The sequence below is a fragment of the Engystomops pustulosus genome, chromosome 3, assembly GCF_040894005.1.
Source record: "Engystomops pustulosus chromosome 3, aEngPut4.maternal, whole genome shotgun sequence".
NCBI classification, from domain to species: Eukaryota; Metazoa; Chordata; class Amphibia; order Anura; family Leptodactylidae; genus Engystomops; species Engystomops pustulosus.
Genome location: NC_092413.1, coordinates 132,855,614 through 132,875,762, shown reverse-complemented (window position 1 = coordinate 132,875,762; position 20,149 = coordinate 132,855,614). Strand labels below are relative to the sequence as shown.

At 38.0% G+C, this 20,149-nt stretch overlaps 1 protein-coding gene across 4 annotated transcripts in view; it reads left to right on the top strand.

Annotated features, from left to right (window-relative positions):
• Positions 1 to 20,149, top strand: part of COL19A1 (collagen type XIX alpha 1 chain) — a 553,058-nt gene that overhangs the window by 349,300 nt on the left and 183,609 nt on the right. For 3 of the 4 annotated variants that reach the window (XM_072142184.1, XM_072142182.1, XM_072142186.1), the window contains 4 exons: positions 935 to 976; positions 9,265 to 9,300; positions 17,652 to 17,687; positions 19,035 to 19,070. In XM_072142184.1, the coding sequence (XP_071998285.1) occupies positions 935 to 976; positions 9,265 to 9,300; positions 17,652 to 17,687; positions 19,035 to 19,070 (150 nt within the window). The remainder of the gene's footprint in view (positions 1 to 934; positions 977 to 9,264; positions 9,301 to 17,651; positions 17,688 to 19,034; positions 19,071 to 20,149) is intronic. The other variant, XM_072142183.1, reaches the window with a different exon arrangement.

The following is a 20,149-nucleotide window of genomic DNA, read 5'->3' as shown; positions in this document are numbered from 1 at the left end:
TTTTATTTATATATACTGTAACAGATCTAAGTGTAAAAAATGAATGACATATTATTATTAGGATGTTAATGTTCAGAGAATAAATAGGCTTGCTTTTCTGAAATGTTATACCATGAGAATAACATATCACGGGAAACACAGGTGAAAAGCTTTGAAAACAGCATTTTCAGATTAGAAATCTAAATTTTTTTTTGCAGAAGCATGATTTTCTGTGATAATGCAAATGCAACTTGACAAATGATATTGCATTTTTTACTTTGAGACATGTCTGCTTTCCATCTCAAAGCATTTGATGCAAGAGTCTCATTTGCATTTTAAAATAACTACAGTAAGCTACTTTTGATAAATTGTTTTCCAAACATGTTGTCATTTGTTCTGTTCAGACCCGAGGTGTATGGATGTGTCAGCAAAATAATGTACTTTACATGAAAAAATAAAGTGCTTGTCGAAGACCACAAATTACTTTTTGCTGCTTTGATTTGTCACGTGCCCCTCACACAAAGCCCTTCACACAGTGTTTTAACTTGAATCGCTTGCTTTATGTATAATTTATCACTGGTGCTATATGTCCGTGAGTAACGTGTGGATTTAAAGCAATACAAGATAAGTAAATACAATGGAGAATGCTGCCGGGAAGAATAATGATCTTATCAGGCTCTTCCTTATTACATTTACTGCTCTTTCATAACAAATGCACATTTATGATGAATTCTAATTTGTCCAATGCAAGAACTTGATTAGTGTTTAATGTGTCGTTTATTCTTGTTTTGTACAGTCAACCCATCCTCATTATAGAAATTACAGCTCTTATCATCCCTGCTCCAAATACATTAGTTTGATGTTTTTTCCCCTACGCTTGCCGTGACTTGGTAAATGTTTTTTTCTTTTTTTACAAGGTTTATTCCAGTTGTTTTCTTATTGTTTTGATTTGTAGGGGGACGTCGGTCCAAGAGGATTGCCGGGCCTGCCAGGATTGGTAATTATATAACAGCGCAAATTAGGTTTCAAATTGTACAGCATGTGAAGTAGGTGCCATAAAATCCATAAGGTTTAGTGCCTAGCCAGCAGAGCAGGCAGGAACAAAGCTAATAAATACAGGCAAATGGCTTTCTGTAAAATCATTATTTTGAAACAAAATAGTCTAGTGTGGATGCTGTTCTGCATGGTTCATGATCATAAAACCATCTAAAAAAACGGTGTTGTTTCTCAAGAAGTCTAAATGAGTAAATCTACAGTTGTCAGGATTTCCAATAAAACTCTATCCTTCTCCTGCCTTTCTCTATAGCACACTGCTTCTCAGACAGTTAGTGTTGTCAGGAACTTTTATTATAACATTGTACAACTTCTGCTTTATCATTAGCTATCCACACTGCAGTATACAGATACCCATAATAAACATCTATAAATTAACAGTACAAGACGTGTGTATTACAACAATTAGAATGTTTGAACCTATAATTATCATCTAAATTAAAAACAAAATAATTTATACCAGGGGTTCTTTGGGATTGCATAAAATATCTGTGTCTATTCTTGAAATAGTTCATTGTTTGTACAATGACTGTGTCTAGTACTGCAATAAATCCTCATATAAGTGAATTGGGCTGAGGTTCTAGTTGCAGCCTTTATACAAAAACGGTAATGTTTCTGGAAATAGAGCAGATTCTTTTTTTGCTAATTATGGGCAACATTTTTGAATTGATGCTCATTTAGATATGATGCCCGCTATTTCATTGAACAGTCTCTGTATGCAATCAAAAAGATGCTATGGATTTCCAGTTGACCCCATAGCCCAAATGAAAGACATCATATTGGGATGATATAGTTCATATTAGGAAGTGTTGCATAAGAAATAATATTTTAATAGTTTTACTGATATAGGACGTTCCCAGGTTATGTAAGAGATATGTTCAGCTATTCTGTATTTCAAGTTATCCGATTTTGTTTTTTTTCTGTGACTTTGGATCTCTGATTCTGTACTGATTCAATATCTCTGTTGCAACCCAGAATGTTGTATATCCATTTCCAAAGCTCTGACATTTTTCTTTTCTAAATCTACTTGTCAGAAATCCTTCTCAGCAGCAGTAATGTAGGCTGAGACCTACCTCTTTCTGCCTTTGCTCTACAGTTGATTCATTTAAAAGCTGCCCACATACTCCTTACCTTGTGTTCTCTCATAATTCCAATGATATTTGAACAAGTAAATCCACTAAACACTGCATAATGTGTACACACAGGATCTACATAGTGACTAACCTATGAACTTTTATCACATGGAGGAGCAGGGAGCATGAAATAAGTAGTAGAAACCAGCACTTAAATAGTTACATGAAGTGTATAGTGCTGTGTGAGCACTAAGGGTTAATAGCTTCACTGCTGTGGAGATAGTGTTCTAAAAGCAGAGGCAGGGGGAGGGTTGAATGGAGGAGGGACCTATGACACAGTTTGAGGTGCAGAGAGAGACATTGAAAGATCTGCAGAATCACAGACTGGATAGAGGGACTGACACTGGAGCCCTTCTACCACACTATTCTTTGCAGGAGATTTCTGCATCCACAGAGAGACACTGACACACTATTCTCCTGTTAGCTAGACAAAGAAGCCTTTCATTATCTCCCACTCCCTCCAGAGTGAGTGAGGAGCAGTAGCCCTCCCCTCTAAGAAACTGTCCTGTATCTTTTGTGTAAACAATTTACAGACTCAAAGAGATCAGCAGAGGGAAAGGGAATAAGAACGATAGGCTTCAGCTAAGCTGAGGAGGACTGAAAGTAAACTGGTAATGCAAGTAATTGACAAGGTTATCCTACATGACAAGCGATATTGATTTGTGAAAACAAGTTGTGCTTCAACTGATAAACCAATAGTGATACCGTGCTAAATCCTCCACATCTAAAAAGGTGACATGGATCTGAAACTGTATGTGATGCTTTCAGTTATATTATTTTACATACAGTGTAGACTTCACTACACCCTCTTAGATTGAGGAAACCTCCAATAAGGTCTAAGTAATCAATATATACTCCTAATATAGTATCATTTGAAATGGAGATATAAACATTAGGAAGAAAAGTAGAAGAAAATCATTTTTAAAAGTTTGAGTAATAAGGATAAGGTAATTATCTGAACTGAAGAAAATATTTAAACAAAGAGTAGGCCAAATTGGCAGTAAGAGCAGAATGCCAGTCTCCAATAGTGATATGTTAAGCTTTTCTGTATTTCATGCACTTTCCTTCTGGCATCAAATCTCCTACAAAATCCATTATTGAGATCTCTTCTGTTTAAAATGGTGTTAACAAGTCTACTATCCAATTCCATAGTCAGGCTTATTTAGAGGCAAAATGTAAATTGGTCCCTGTAGATATATCATTGCATAATAATTACAAAGTTATATGAAGCTTAGCAGACCTCAATTTCTATGGATTTTAACCAAAAGTGTTAAACTTTATATTTTCCCCACTGAAAGTGCATATTGAGGTGTTGTTAATTTTTGGATGACTGTACAACCTGCCAATTTTTTTTCATTAATCCTACAAAGCATATTTCAAGAGAGGCATGTCCTTATGGTTTTTTAATGCAGTCTGGTCAGTGTTGTGCTTACTCCATCAAGATTTAGCTCAAAATTATTTCTAGTTTAATTGTATTTTGAGGATAAAATTTGTGATAAGATAACATACTTTATGTCGCGGAGACATGCTGCCTCGTCACATGACTTAGTTTATTTATTTAGCTCACTCAATCTTGGGTTCACATTTCACCCCGGACACAAATTGAGAAAAAAGTAAACCCCAAACCGTCCTTACACTCTAAATTTGAGTGTATGCTGCCACCACCTATCGGATTAAAACAAGGATCATTAGTACCCCCACTCTACATCCGCTCTTGCCTCTCAAGCACTCATCTTGTCACCACACTAGACATGCACGCCCAGCACTCTAGCAGTCACGCAGCTAACCACACTTTACAAGGCTATGGATTCTTTAAGCATATAAGAATCAACCTTAAAGGAATTCAGTGCTTCTAAAAAGATGTTAAAAACTTACAAAATTAAATTACACAGCAAAGCTGTACCTAAATAAAAAGGGAGAAAAATAACAGAAACTTACAAAGTAAAATAAATTTAGATTTCCCCAGAGGTGGGAGAAACAGGGCAGCTTTGCTGCCTCTAGTATGTGAACAAAGTATTCAACTATGAAACATTAAATTATATGTTTTGTGTTTAGTTAAGATTTAAGGACAACCAATTATATAATTAGTAAAAAGTGTTGGACAAAGAATTAATGAAGGGGGAGAGTCAAGTAATATGTAAATGTTTTTTTGTCTCTAAGTACTGATAGAGGAAGGGTAGGTGGGTTGGTGAAGAGATGTCTATGCGTCTGTTTCAAGTTTACTGAAACCAGGCTTGATTTCACAGGTTATCCCACAATCCTGTCATAAACAGTTCTTACAGCTCCAAAGCAGCTAAATGCCCAATAGCTGACCAATCAGCAAGTATTTTAATTTAATATCTCATCACACAATGGCGTGTAACATCTAAACATGATAATAAACACAGTGATGCCACAGTAACAACATAACACACAGGCATGTATCATAGTATCATAGTTTATACGGTTGAAAAAAGACACATGTCCATCAAGTTCAAACAAGAAAGGGAAGGGATTGGATAAGGAAAAGATGTAGGAGAAACAATTCTATATAACATAACCATCAATGTTATTTAGGTGTAAAAAAGGCATCTAGACCCTTCTTGAAGCTCTCCGCTGTCCCTGCTGTGACCAGCACCTGAGGCAATCTATTCCACAGATTGACGATTCTCATAGTAAAAAAGCCCTGTAGTCCCCGGTGATTAAACCTTGATTTCTCCAAACGGAGACAGTGCCCCCTCGTCTTTTGATTTGATTTAATCTGAAACAACTTTCCACCATATTTTTGGTATGAACTATTTATATATTTATATAAATTAATCATGTCCCGTCATAGTCATCTGTTTTCCAGACTAAATAAATTTAGCTGTTTTAATCTCTCCTCATAACTGAGACCCTCCATACCCCTCATTTTTGTGGCTCTTTGTTGAATGCTCTCCAGCTCCAGGGCATCCTTTTTATTGACCGGTGGCCAGAACTGGGCAGCGTACACCAATGCCTTGTACAGTAGTAATATTACATCCCTATCAGAGAATCCATACCGCTTTTGATACATGACAAGATCTTTCTGGCTTTAGAGGCAGCTGATTGACATTGCGTGCTGTTATTTTATTTATGATCTACTAGTACACATAGGTCATTATCAAGAAGGGACTCTCCCAGATTTACTCCAACAAGGACATATGTTGCCTGTGGATTATTAGCCCCAACGGTGCATAAACTTACATTTATCAACATTGTACCTCATTTGCCATGTGCATGACCAAACACTCAGTTTGTCACCCTATGAACATCCTCCACAGACTGTATTTGAATCCACAGCTTGGTGTCATCTGCAAAAATAGACACAGTTCTATTAATTACTACATCTATGTCATGAATAAATAAATTAAATAGTAGTAGGCCAAGCACAGAACCGTGGGGTACACCACTTATAACTGGTGACCATTCTGAGTAGGAATCATTGACCACAGCTCTCAGGCATCCATAAGGTACAGTGTCAAATGCCTTTGCAAAATCCAAGAAAACAATATCCACAACAGCTCCTCAATCCAGGGATCTGCTCATCTCTTCATAGAAGCAGATCAGGTTAGTCTGACAACTTCTATCCTTAGTAAACCCATGCTGGTTATACTATACAACTGCTCTTTGTCTTTCTTGTTAATGGTTCAGGAGTTGTTTTAGTGTGTTGGTCTGTTTATACTATATGACACACTACTTTTTTGGTATTGAGCTGTTCAGCTTTCTCTTATTGTGTATTGTACCCATCAACATAGGCTGCCACCTATCTTACCTGTCTACCCCTTAGTGTCTTCCTTTTCCTCCTCCACCAATCCTAGTTTGAATACTTCGCCGCCTCTACTAGGTTCTTCTCTCCCAGCACAGCAGCCCCCTTTCCATTTAGGTGCAAGTTCTCTGCGGAAAACTGCTTGTACCCCAATTAAAAGTCAGATAGTGCTCTAGGAACCCAAATCCCTCTGCTCTACACCAGTATCTGAGCCACGCATTTAACTCCCTGAGCTCCCGCTGTCTTCTCTGTGTACCGCATGGCATAGGTAGTATTCCAGAGAATACTACCTTGGAGGTCCTTCCCTTAAGCTTTGAACCTAATTCTTTAAAACTATTCTTTAGGCTTCTCCACCTGCCATCTTTTCTGTCATTGGTTCCAACATGGACCACGAAAGCTGGGTGATCCCCTGCCCCTACAAGTAATTTTTCTACCCCTTCCATCACATGCTGAACCCTTGTACCAGGGAGACAGCAAACCATTCGCTTGAGGCAGTCTTGGCGACCAATTACTTTATCCGTCCTTCTGATTATATAGTTCCCGACAACCGCTAGCTGACTTGGCTTACCTGCACTACCGACCCCCCTACTACAAGCAGAGAGCAACATCTGGTAGGGCTGCCATTTCTGACACTGACTTCCTTACATCATTGCACAATTTTTCATTTTTGCTCGGTCGTTCAGAGTCAGAAGGCGGCCTTCCTTTTCTTGGACCCCTTTCTACCCGCTCTATTTACAGTAACCCAGCTACCTACCAGGTCCTCCTGGCTTATTTCTTTACCCTCCACTTATTGTTTGCACAGTGAGCAGAATGCTCCTCTCAAGATTGTCGATTGCTCACAGACGTGCAATATCTTCCTCCAGATCTCTAATTCAAGCTTTCAGGAGAAAAATATGGGCACACCTGTTGCAGCGGTATTCAACCTGGAACTCCTGCTACACCAGTGTATACATACAGCAGAGTGTGCACTGGAGCATACCACTAATCTTGCTAGCCATATCCCAGTTACAAAGCTGTAGGGAGTGTTTAAATCAAGAGACATAAAATTGAGAATACTTAGAGTTCTGTGGACTCCTCTTTTTTATTACTTTTATTACTTTTTTAGAAAAAGGCAACAATCCAAAAACATATTCAACAGTAGAATTATAATACACGTAGTAATGTCTTACTATGAAACCATGGGGTTCCAGATCACAGTTAGTAAAGCAGCCTATTCTATTTTCAATTCTCCACGGTAACTATTATAGTAACTGCAATTACATTTTTAGTAATGAGCAGGTAGCAGATTCTATGTAATATACCCACTGTCATCTCTGCAGGGGTTAGGAATTTACTCAATATGTTGTTTAAGACTAACATGAAATTAAAAGAAACACCAGGTTGCAAATATTACTGGTTATGAAGTTATTTACAGATATATTTTGTATTTCCATGTTTATCTCCCCGTTTTAAAAATCTATAACTTTTTTTCTTTTCCATGTACAGAGCTTTTTTTCTCAGTAACAAATTGTGCTTCCTAGTGCCAGTATTTTTTGTTCCATGTCATGTACTAGGAAGCAGGAAAAAAATTCCAGATGCGGCGACATTAACAAACAAACGCATTTATGTCATTTTATTGTGCGTTCTGCTTTTACAGATTTCATTGTGCATTCCAAATCACATCTTCCCTTTCTCTGGTTCTGTACAATCAAGGAGATACCAAATTAATATATATTTTATTAGGTTTTAATAGGTTTTTTTAAAAAATCCATTTTGCCCTATTCTGATACCAATACGTTTTTCATACTTCAGTATCCAGAGCTCTGTAAGGTGTCCTTTGTTGCAGGACAATCTGAAGTTTTCATTATTACCATTATGATGTGTTGTGAAATGGCAAAATGTGGTGATTCAGACATTTGGGCACTATTTTCCATTATCACTGGGAATATTAATAGATATATTTTATTAGATCTGGCATTTTTGGGATGTGGTGATACCTTAAACGTTTATGATTTTATTTGTTTATTTATTTTTAGATCAGTTGTAAGGAAAGGAGGGGGTGAATTAAAATTTTAGGCTTTTATTAGATTTTAATTTTTTTTTAAAACCTTTTTTATTTTTTATTGTATTTTTAGACCCCCCTAAGTGAACCCTAGTGGGTCTGATCTAAACTTATACTAGTATACTTAATACTACAGTGTTGCAATATTTTGGGAGTTCCATACAGATAGATCATGTTATATAACAGGCCTGGGAGTATCTACCGTATTTTCTGCCCTATAGGGCGCACCGGACTATAAGGCGCATTAGTCCGATGCGCCTTATATATGTAATAATTACATATATAAGGCGCATCGGACTATAAGGCGCGGGGTCCGGGGGCGTGGCGGGGGCGTGGCGGGGGCTTGGCGGAGGCGTGGCGGAGAGCCGACATGACGTGACGCGGCGACGGGACGCAGCGACGGGACGCGACGCCGAGACGCGACGGGGAACGCGGGGAAGGTGAGCGGGGAAGGTGAGCGGGGAAGGTGAGGGGGAGGTGGAGGAGGGCAGCGGACCATACTTACATAGGTCCCCGCTACCGGAGACAGCAGATCTCCCGCTGGAGATCTCCGGTAGCGGGGACCTATGTAAGTATGGTCCGCTGCCCTGTGCCCAGCGCCATACATAGGGCGCACCGGACTATAAGGCGCACTTTGGATTTCCACGGAAATCCAATGCTTTTAAGTGCGCCTTATAGTCCGGAAAATACGGTAATAGACTTCTGGCAGTCACAACAGCTCCCGATGACAGTGGATGACAACCCAGCCCAAGATGGTGGCTCTAATGCACCGCCTGCATTTAAATGTGGGCTGTGACATTTAAATGGTTAAAAGCTGCTATATGTGCCAGCACCAATCTGTTAGTTACGGGTGTTTGCTTCAACATGAGATCTATTCATACAACCACAACTTCTTAAGGACCTACATGTACCATGTTCAGTTTCTAAGAGGCTGAATATTTGTAGTAATCCAGAAACCATGTAAAGTAGCTAATATTACAATGGCAATATGGTTTTGTTGCAAATAATAAGACCAATATATCATACCTTGCACACCAGAAACCTGGTAAGTAAGCTATGTAAAATGTTGCAATTTCTAAAACATGCCAAGAATATAAGACATATTTCAATCTGCTCATGACTCATAAAAATTGGGTGAATCAGAGAAAGAATTTATCAGCCTAACAGACTTTCTATAACCTGAGAATTGTCAAGAGGCTGGAGAGTACAAACTGTAAAGATCTATTTATTTTTGGTTTATGTTATAGTTTGAAATTTCTATGTAATAATTTTTCATCACATTTCTTCTACAGACTACATCAGACACAAAAGGAGAAAGAGGTGACCCTGTGAGTAAGGCTGAGACACATCAGTTAGTTTTTGGCATTGAAAGTGAATCAATTAATCTGTTTCAAATTGTAATTTGTTTTTATTGATTATTGGCTTTACTTGCAAGTATTTTATAACAGCTGCACTGATATAAGAATACGATTGAATTAATATAACTCTGAGATTGTTTGATTAGGAAATAATCAGTTCCAAACACACAAATTCTTTTCCCCAACCGCAAAGGATGGATGTAGCTTTTTTATTAAGTGTTTAGAAGAATCTGGTAAAGCCAGTCCATGTTTATTATGAGAGGAGAATTATTACCACCCTGCTTAGTAATTTGTGTGTTTATCTGCACACAGAATGCTGGTACCATAATTGAATATATAAATTTTGAGAGCAATTTTGCTTTAAGAAAAACGTTATAAATATCAATAGCTTTATTTGGTTTTAGATGGGGTTACCCTACAAAATTAACAGGATATAACATAAACCCAAAAGACTTTCAAAACTCCCCTATCCATTTAGTGGCCCAAAAATGTAAATAGATGTCAATTACCGTATATACTCGAGTATAAGCTGACCAAAGTATAAGCCGAGGCCCCTAATTTTACCACAAAAACCTGGGAATACCTATTGACTCGAGTATAAGCCAAGAGTGTTAAATGCATTGGTCACAGCCTCCCCAGTATAAGTGAATTGGGCTGAGGTTCTAGTTGCAGCCTTTATACAAAAACGGTAATGTTTCTGGAAATAGAGCAGATTCTTTTTTTGCTAATTATGGGCAACATTTTTGAATTGATGCTCATTTAGATATGATGCCCGCTATTTCATTGAACAGTCTCTGTATGCAATCAAAAAGATGCTATGGATTTCCAGTTGACCCCATAGCCCAAATGAAAGACATCATATTGGGATGATATAGTTCATATTAGGAAGTGTTGCATAAGAAATAATATTTTAATAGTTTTACTGATATAGGACGTTCCCAGGTTATGTAAGAGATATGTTCAGCTATTCTGTATTTCAAGTTATCCGATTTTGTTTTTTTTCTGTGACTTTGGATCTCTGATTCTGTACTGATTCAATATCTCTGTTGCAACCCAGAATGTTGTATATCCATTTCCAAAGCTCTGACATTTTTCTTTTCTAAATCTACTTGTCAGAAATCCTTCTCAGCAGCAGTAATGTAGGCTGAGACCTACCTCTTTCTGCCTTTGCTCTACAGTTGATTCATTTAAAAGCTGCCCACATACTCCTTACCTTGTGTTCTCTCATAATTCCAATGATATTTGAACAAGTAAATCCACTAAACACTGCATAATGTGTACACACAGGATCTACATAGTGACTAACCTATGAACTTTTATCACATGGAGGAGCAGGGAGCATGAAATAAGTAGTAGAAACCAGCACTTAAATAGTTACATGAAGTGTATAGTGCTGTGTGAGCACTAAGGGTTAATAGCTTCACTGCTGTGGAGATAGTGTTCTAAAAGCAGAGGCAGGGGGAGGGTTGAATGGAGGAGGGACCTATGACACAGTTTGAGGTGCAGAGAGAGACATTGAAAGATCTGCAGAATCACAGACTGGATAGAGGGACTGACACTGGAGCCCTTCTACCACACTATTCTTTGCAGGAGATTTCTGCATCCACAGAGAGACACTGACACACTATTCTCCTGTTAGCTAGACAAAGAAGCCTTTCATTATCTCCCACTCCCTCCAGAGTGAGTGAGGAGCAGTAGCCCTCCCCTCTAAGAAACTGTCCTGTATCTTTTGTGTAAACAATTTACAGACTCAAAGAGATCAGCAGAGGGAAAGGGAATAAGAACGATAGGCTTCAGCTAAGCTGAGGAGGACTGAAAGTAAACTGGTAATGCAAGTAATTGACAAGGTTATCCTACATGACAAGCGATATTGATTTGTGAAAACAAGTTGTGCTTCAACTGATAAACCAATAGTGATACCGTGCTAAATCCTCCACATCTAAAAAGGTGACATGGATCTGAAACTGTATGTGATGCTTTCAGTTATATTATTTTACATACAGTGTAGACTTCACTACACCCTCTTAGATTGAGGAAACCTCCAATAAGGTCTAAGTAATCAATATATACTCCTAATATAGTATCATTTGAAATGGAGATATAAACATTAGGAAGAAAAGTAGAAGAAAATCATTTTTAAAAGTTTGAGTAATAAGGATAAGGTAATTATCTGAACTGAAGAAAATATTTAAACAAAGAGTAGGCCAAATTGGCAGTAAGAGCAGAATGCCAGTCTCCAATAGTGATATGTTAAGCTTTTCTGTATTTCATGCACTTTCCTTCTGGCATCAAATCTCCTACAAAATCCATTATTGAGATCTCTTCTGTTTAAAATGGTGTTAACAAGTCTACTATCCAATTCCATAGTCAGGCTTATTTAGAGGCAAAATGTAAATTGGTCCCTGTAGATATATCATTGCATAATAATTACAAAGTTATATGAAGCTTAGCAGACCTCAATTTCTATGGATTTTAACCAAAAGTGTTAAACTTTATATTTTCCCCACTGAAAGTGCATATTGAGGTGTTGTTAATTTTTGGATGACTGTACAACCTGCCAATTTTTTTTCATTAATCCTACAAAGCATATTTCAAGAGAGGCATGTCCTTATGGTTTTTTAATGCAGTCTGGTCAGTGTTGTGCTTACTCCATCAAGATTTAGCTCAAAATTATTTCTAGTTTAATTGTATTTTGAGGATAAAATTTGTGATAAGATAACATACTTTATGTCGCGGAGACATGCTGCCTCGTCACATGACTTAGTTTATTTATTTAGCTCACTCAATCTTGGGTTCACATTTCACCCCGGACACAAATTGAGAAAAAAGTAAACCCCAAACCGTCCTTACACTCTAAATTTGAGTGTATGCTGCCACCACCTATCGGATTAAAACAAGGATCATTAGTACCCCCACTCTACATCCGCTCTTGCCTCTCAAGCACTCATCTTGTCACCACACTAGACATGCACGCCCAGCACTCTAGCAGTCACGCAGCTAACCACACTTTACAAGGCTATGGATTCTTTAAGCATATAAGAATCAACCTTAAAGGAATTCAGTGCTTCTAAAAAGATGTTAAAAACTTACAAAATTAAATTACACAGCAAAGCTGTACCTAAATAAAAAGGGAGAAAAATAACAGAAACTTACAAAGTAAAATAAATTTAGATTTCCCCAGAGGTGGGAGAAACAGGGCAGCTTTGCTGCCTCTAGTATGTGAACAAAGTATTCAACTATGAAACATTAAATTATATGTTTTGTGTTTAGTTAAGATTTAAGGACAACCAATTATATAATTAGTAAAAAGTGTTGGACAAAGAATTAATGAAGGGGGAGAGTCAAGTAATATGTAAATGTTTTTTTGTCTCTAAGTACTGATAGAGGAAGGGTAGGTGGGTTGGTGAAGAGATGTCTATGCGTCTGTTTCAAGTTTACTGAAACCAGGCTTGATTTCACAGGTTATCCCACAATCCTGTCATAAACAGTTCTTACAGCTCCAAAGCAGCTAAATGCCCAATAGCTGACCAATCAGCAAGTATTTTAATTTAATATCTCATCACACAATGGCGTGTAACATCTAAACATGATAATAAACACAGTGATGCCACAGTAACAACATAACACACAGGCATGTATCATAGTATCATAGTTTATACGGTTGAAAAAAGACACATGTCCATCAAGTTCAAACAAGAAAGGGAAGGGATTGGATAAGGAAAAGATGTAGGAGAAACAATTCTATATAACATAACCATCAATGTTATTTAGGTGTAAAAAAGGCATCTAGACCCTTCTTGAAGCTCTCCGCTGTCCCTGCTGTGACCAGCACCTGAGGCAATCTATTCCACAGATTGACGATTCTCATAGTAAAAAAGCCCTGTAGTCCCCGGTGATTAAACCTTGATTTCTCCAAACGGAGACAGTGCCCCCTCGTCTTTTGATTTGATTTAATCTGAAACAACTTTCCACCATATTTTTGGTATGAACTATTTATATATTTATATAAATTAATCATGTCCCGTCATAGTCATCTGTTTTCCAGACTAAATAAATTTAGCTGTTTTAATCTCTCCTCATAACTGAGACCCTCCATACCCCTCATTTTTGTGGCTCTTTGTTGAATGCTCTCCAGCTCCAGGGCATCCTTTTTATTGACCGGTGGCCAGAACTGGGCAGCGTACACCAATGCCTTGTACAGTAGTAATATTACATCCCTATCAGAGAATCCATACCGCTTTTGATACATGACAAGATCTTTCTGGCTTTAGAGGCAGCTGATTGACATTGCGTGCTGTTATTTTATTTATGATCTACTAGTACACATAGGTCATTATCAAGAAGGGACTCTCCCAGATTTACTCCAACAAGGACATATGTTGCCTGTGGATTATTAGCCCCAACGGTGCATAAACTTACATTTATCAACATTGTACCTCATTTGCCATGTGCATGACCAAACACTCAGTTTGTCACCCTATGAACATCCTCCACAGACTGTATTTGAATCCACAGCTTGGTGTCATCTGCAAAAATAGACACAGTTCTATTAATTACTACATCTATGTCATGAATAAATAAATTAAATAGTAGTAGGCCAAGCACAGAACCGTGGGGTACACCACTTATAACTGGTGACCATTCTGAGTAGGAATCATTGACCACAGCTCTCAGGCATCCATAAGGTACAGTGTCAAATGCCTTTGCAAAATCCAAGAAAACAATATCCACAACAGCTCCTCAATCCAGGGATCTGCTCATCTCTTCATAGAAGCAGATCAGGTTAGTCTGACAACTTCTATCCTTAGTAAACCCATGCTGGTTATACTATACAACTGCTCTTTGTCTTTCTTGTTAATGGTTCAGGAGTTGTTTTAGTGTGTTGGTCTGTTTATACTATATGACACACTACTTTTTTGGTATTGAGCTGTTCAGCTTTCTCTTATTGTGTATTGTACCCATCAACATAGGCTGCCACCTATCTTACCTGTCTACCCCTTAGTGTCTTCCTTTTCCTCCTCCACCAATCCTAGTTTGAATACTTCGCCGCCTCTACTAGGTTCTTCTCTCCCAGCACAGCAGCCCCCTTTCCATTTAGGTGCAAGTTCTCTGCGGAAAACTGCTTGTACCCCAATTAAAAGTCAGATAGTGCTCTAGGAACCCAAATCCCTCTGCTCTACACCAGTATCTGAGCCACGCATTTAACTCCCTGAGCTCCCGCTGTCTTCTCTGTGTACCGCATGGCATAGGTAGTATTCCAGAGAATACTACCTTGGAGGTCCTTCCCTTAAGCTTTGAACCTAATTCTTTAAAACTATTCTTTAGGCTTCTCCACCTGCCATCTTTTCTGTCATTGGTTCCAACATGGACCACGAAAGCTGGGTGATCCCCTGCCCCTACAAGTAATTTTTCTACCCCTTCCATCACATGCTGAACCCTTGTACCAGGGAGACAGCAAACCATTCGCTTGAGGCAGTCTTGGCGACCAATTACTTTATCCGTCCTTCTGATTATATAGTTCCCGACAACCGCTAGCTGACTTGGCTTACCTGCACTACCGACCCCCCTACTACAAGCAGAGAGCAACATCTGGTAGGGCTGCCATTTCTGACACTGACTTCCTTACATCATTGCACAATTTTTCATTTTTGCTCGGTCGTTCAGAGTCAGAAGGCGGCCTTCCTTTTCTTGGACCCCTTTCTACCCGCTCTATTTACAGTAACCCAGCTACCTACCAGGTCCTCCTGGCTTATTTCTTTACCCTCCACTTATTGTTTGCACAGTGAGCAGAATGCTCCTCTCAAGATTGTCGATTGCTCACAGACGTGCAATATCTTCCTCCAGATCTCTAATTCAAGCTTTCAGGAGAAAAATATGGGCACACCTGTTGCAGCGGTATTCAACCTGGAACTCCTGCTACACCAGTGTATACATACAGCAGAGTGTGCACTGGAGCATACCACTAATCTTGCTAGCCATATCCCAGTTACAAAGCTGTAGGGAGTGTTTAAATCAAGAGACATAAAATTGAGAATACTTAGAGTTCTGTGGACTCCTCTTTTTTATTACTTTTATTACTTTTTTAGAAAAAGGCAACAATCCAAAAACATATTCAACAGTAGAATTATAATACACGTAGTAATGTCTTACTATGAAACCATGGGGTTCCAGATCACAGTTAGTAAAGCAGCCTATTCTATTTTCAATTCTCCACGGTAACTATTATAGTAACTGCAATTACATTTTTAGTAATGAGCAGGTAGCAGATTCTATGTAATATACCCACTGTCATCTCTGCAGGGGTTAGGAATTTACTCAATATGTTGTTTAAGACTAACATGAAATTAAAAGAAACACCAGGTTGCAAATATTACTGGTTATGAAGTTATTTACAGATATATTTTGTATTTCCATGTTTATCTCCCCGTTTTAAAAATCTATAACTTTTTTTCTTTTCCATGTACAGAGCTTTTTTTCTCAGTAACAAATTGTGCTTCCTAGTGCCAGTATTTTTTGTTCCATGTCATGTACTAGGAAGCAGGAAAAAAATTCCAGATGCGGCGACATTAACAAACAAACGCATTTATGTCATTTTATTGTGCGTTCTGCTTTTACAGATTTCATTGTGCATTCCAAATCACATCTTCCCTTTCTCTGGTTCTGTACAATCAAGGAGATACCAAATTAATATATATTTTATTAGGTTTTAATAGGTTTTTTTAAAAAATCCATTTTGCCCTATTCTGATACCAATACGTTTTTCATACTTCAGTATCCAGAGCTCTGTAAGGTGTCCTTTGTTGCAGGACAATCTGAAGTTTTCATTATTACCATTATGATGTGTTGTGAAATGGCAAAATGTGGTGATTCAGACATTTGGGCACTATTTTCCATTATCACTGGGAATATTAATAGATATATTTTATTAGATCTGGCATTTTTGGGATGTGGTGATACCTTAAACGTTTATGATTTTATTTGTTTATTTATTTTTAGATCAGTTGTAAGGAAAGGAGGGGGTGAATTAAAATTTTAGGCTTTTATTAGATTTTAATTTTTTTTTAAAACCTTTTTTATTTTTTATTGTATTTTTAGACCCCCCTAAGTGAACCCTAGTGGGTCTGATCTAAACTTATACTAGTATACTTAATACTACAGTGTTGCAATATTTTGGGAGTTCCATACAGATAGATCATGTTATATAACAGGCCTGGGAGTATCTACCGTATTTTCTGCCCTATAGGGCGCACCGGACTATAAGGCGCATTAGTCCGATGCGCCTTATATATGTAATAATTACATATATAAGGCGCATCGGACTATAAGGCGCGGGGTCCGGGGGCCGGGGGCGTGGCGGGGGCGTGGCGGGGGCTTGGCGGAGGCGTGGCGGAGAGCCGACATGACGTGACGCGGCGACGGGACGCAGCGACGGGACGCGACGCCGAGACGCGACGGGGAACGCGGGGAAGGTGAGCGGGGAAGGTGAGCGGGGAAGGTGAGGGGGAGGTGGAGGAGGGCAGCGGACCATACTTACATAGGTCCCCGCTACCGGAGACAGCAGATCTCCCGCTGGAGATCTCCGGTAGCGGGGACCTATGTAAGTATGGTCCGCTGCCCTGTGCCCAGCGCCATACATAGGGCGCACCGGACTATAAGGCGCACTTTGGATTTCCACGGAAATCCAATGCTTTTAAGTGCGCCTTATAGTCCGGAAAATACGGTAATAGACTTCTGGCAGTCACAACAGCTCCCGATGACAGTGGATGACAACCCAGCCCAAGATGGTGGCTCTAATGCACCGCCTGCATTTAAATGTGGGCTGTGACATTTAAATGGTTAAAAGCTGCTATATGTGCCAGCACCAATCTGTTAGTTACGGGTGTTTGCTTCAACATGAGATCTATTCATACAACCACAACTTCTTAAGGACCTACATGTACCATGTTCAGTTTCTAAGAGGCTGAATATTTGTAGTAATCCAGAAACCATGTAAAGTAGCTAATATTACAATGGCAATATGGTTTTGTTGCAAATAATAAGACCAATATATCATACCTTGCACACCAGAAACCTGGTAAGTAAGCTATGTAAAATGTTGCAATTTCTAAAACATGCCAAGAATATAAGACATATTTCAATCTGCTCATGACTCATAAAAATTGGGTGAATCAGAGAAAGAATTTATCAGCCTAACAGACTTTCTATAACCTGAGAATTGTCAAGAGGCTGGAGAGTACAAACTGTAAAGATCTATTTATTTTTGGTTTATGTTATAGTTTGAAATTTCTATGTAATAATTTTTCATCACATTTCTTCTACAGACTACATCAGACACAAAAGGAGAAAGAGGTGACCCTGTGAGTAAGGCTGAGACACATCAGTTAGTTTTTGGCATTGAAAGTGAATCAATTAATCTGTTTCAAATTGTAATTTGTTTTTATTGATTATTGGCTTTACTTGCAAGTATTTTATAACAGCTGCACTGATATAAGAATACGATTGAATTAATATAACTCTGAGATTGTTTGATTAGGAAATAATCAGTTCCAAACACACAAATTCTTTTCCCCAACCGCAAAGGATGGATGTAGCTTTTTTATTAAGTGTTTAGAAGAATCTGGTAAAGCCAGTCCATGTTTATTATGAGAGGAGAATTATTACCACCCTGCTTAGTAATTTGTGTGTTTATCTGCACACAGAATGCTGGTACCATAATTGAATATATAAATTTTGAGAGCAATTTTGCTTTAAGAAAAACGTTATAAATATCAATAGCTTTATTTGGTTTTAGATGGGGTTACCCTACAAAATTAACAGGATATAACATAAACCCAAAAGACTTTCAAAACTCTCCTATCCATTTAGTGGCCCAAAAATGTAAATAGATGTCAATTACCGTATATACTCGAGTATAAGCTGACCAAAGTATAAGCCGAGGCCCCTAATTTTACCACAAAAACCTGGGAATACCTATTGACTCGAGTATAAGCCAAGAGTGTTAAATGCATTGGTCACAGCCTCCCCAGTATAAAGCCTGCTGGACCCTGCCCCATAGTATATAGCCAGCACCTGCCTCCCAGTATATAGCCTGCCAGCCCATATCCCTCAGTATATAGCCAGCCCCCTGCCCCAGTATATAGCCAGCAGCGGGGGAAGCCGGAAAAGTAAGTTTTGATATATATTTTTTTTACTCAAGTACAAGCCGAGTTTGGGTTTTCAGCACATTTTTTGGCTTATAGGCTAGGCTTATACTCGAGTATATAAAACATTTTACATTTTATCACAAAGTACCAATACAGAAATTCTAGCACAGACTAGACTAAAATTGAGAAGAGAATGAAAGTAAAAAGCTTTAGTTTGAGCTGTGTCATCATGATTAATAACAGTGCTGATTGAAGAAAACTACAGGCAAATAGGCATAATTTTTCAGAACATTATAAATGGTGGCATTGGTTAAATATCAATATATCAGATTTATGCTTCTAGACAAAGATTTTAAACCATTTAAGGTTCACAAAATATATCATAATATTTTTTCATTATGTTATATTAATGGCAAGTATCAAATAGAATATATTTGCCTATGAAATGTTTTGTGGCTCTCTATTGTATATTAAGTATACTGTCAATGTAATTCAAGTTATTTCTCTTGAAAAAGTCTTAATAATTAGAACTTGGAACATAACTTTTGCTTTCTTGGAAAGGGAGAGCCTGGAGCTAAAGGAGAACATGGTGTAAAGGTAATACAATGTGCATAATGTGTTGTTGAATTTTACACTTGACATGATGAATACCACGTTGTACATTAATGCTAAACTCTAAAGCCATTTAAAAGAAAAAAATTAACACAGAAAACCTGACTCATTGAATAATATTTCAATGGGTTTGATCTTTGAACTCAATTAACCTTTAAAATTAGCAACCATGACACCAGTGTGAACTGAGAAAAATGGGTTATACATGTAGCTGTTAGACCTGTCTTATACTAAGGGGGAGATTTATCATTATCATGTTGTTGGTTTCCATGGGTAACTAGAACAGTTTTACCTTAGACACTTCTGATAAATCTCCTCCAAATGTTGTGCACAGTTTAACCAATTTGCCATACTAAATGCCAGTGGTATACATAGAATTCATTGAACCCCATGGTTAAAGTTAGGTAAGTCCCCTTCTCCCAAAAACCAAGTTAACAGTATTCTCTTTTCCAATGTATTGAATTTAGAAAATGTGGCCTTTATTTATATAAAGCGACCCCCAGTGGTGTATGTATATACATTGCTTCATAATGAATTTATATGGCACCTCATGATAAATTTATATATAGTGTTCCCCATAAAGAATTTATACCAATGTAGCACTGGTAGACATCATTAGCTTAACTTGTTAACTAGTGGTCTATAACATGATGAATTTATGAAAAGTGCCACCTGATTAAGTGACGTACTTAATCTTAAGTTTCTTTTTACACAAGATTTCTTAATAAAATTAAGCATCTATAGAGATGCAGGCGGCATGATGACATTATTGCACTGCCTGTGTTATAAAGTGTGTGAATGCAAGGGGAACTTTATGCAATGTTCTCTAAATCAATGATATCTTCATCTTTAAAATACAGATTGATGGGTTATGGGGTTGCAGACCTGCCTATGGTATTTGGCAGCTCTGTACTTGGGTCCACTGTAACAAAGTGGTGTGATCTGACTCCATTGGAAATACACCACCACTGAGCACTGTGTGGGGAGAAGAACTCATTTTAGGGGTACATAAAAAACAAGCTGTTGGGAAGTTGTATTTGTAAACTACATTAGATATTCTACCT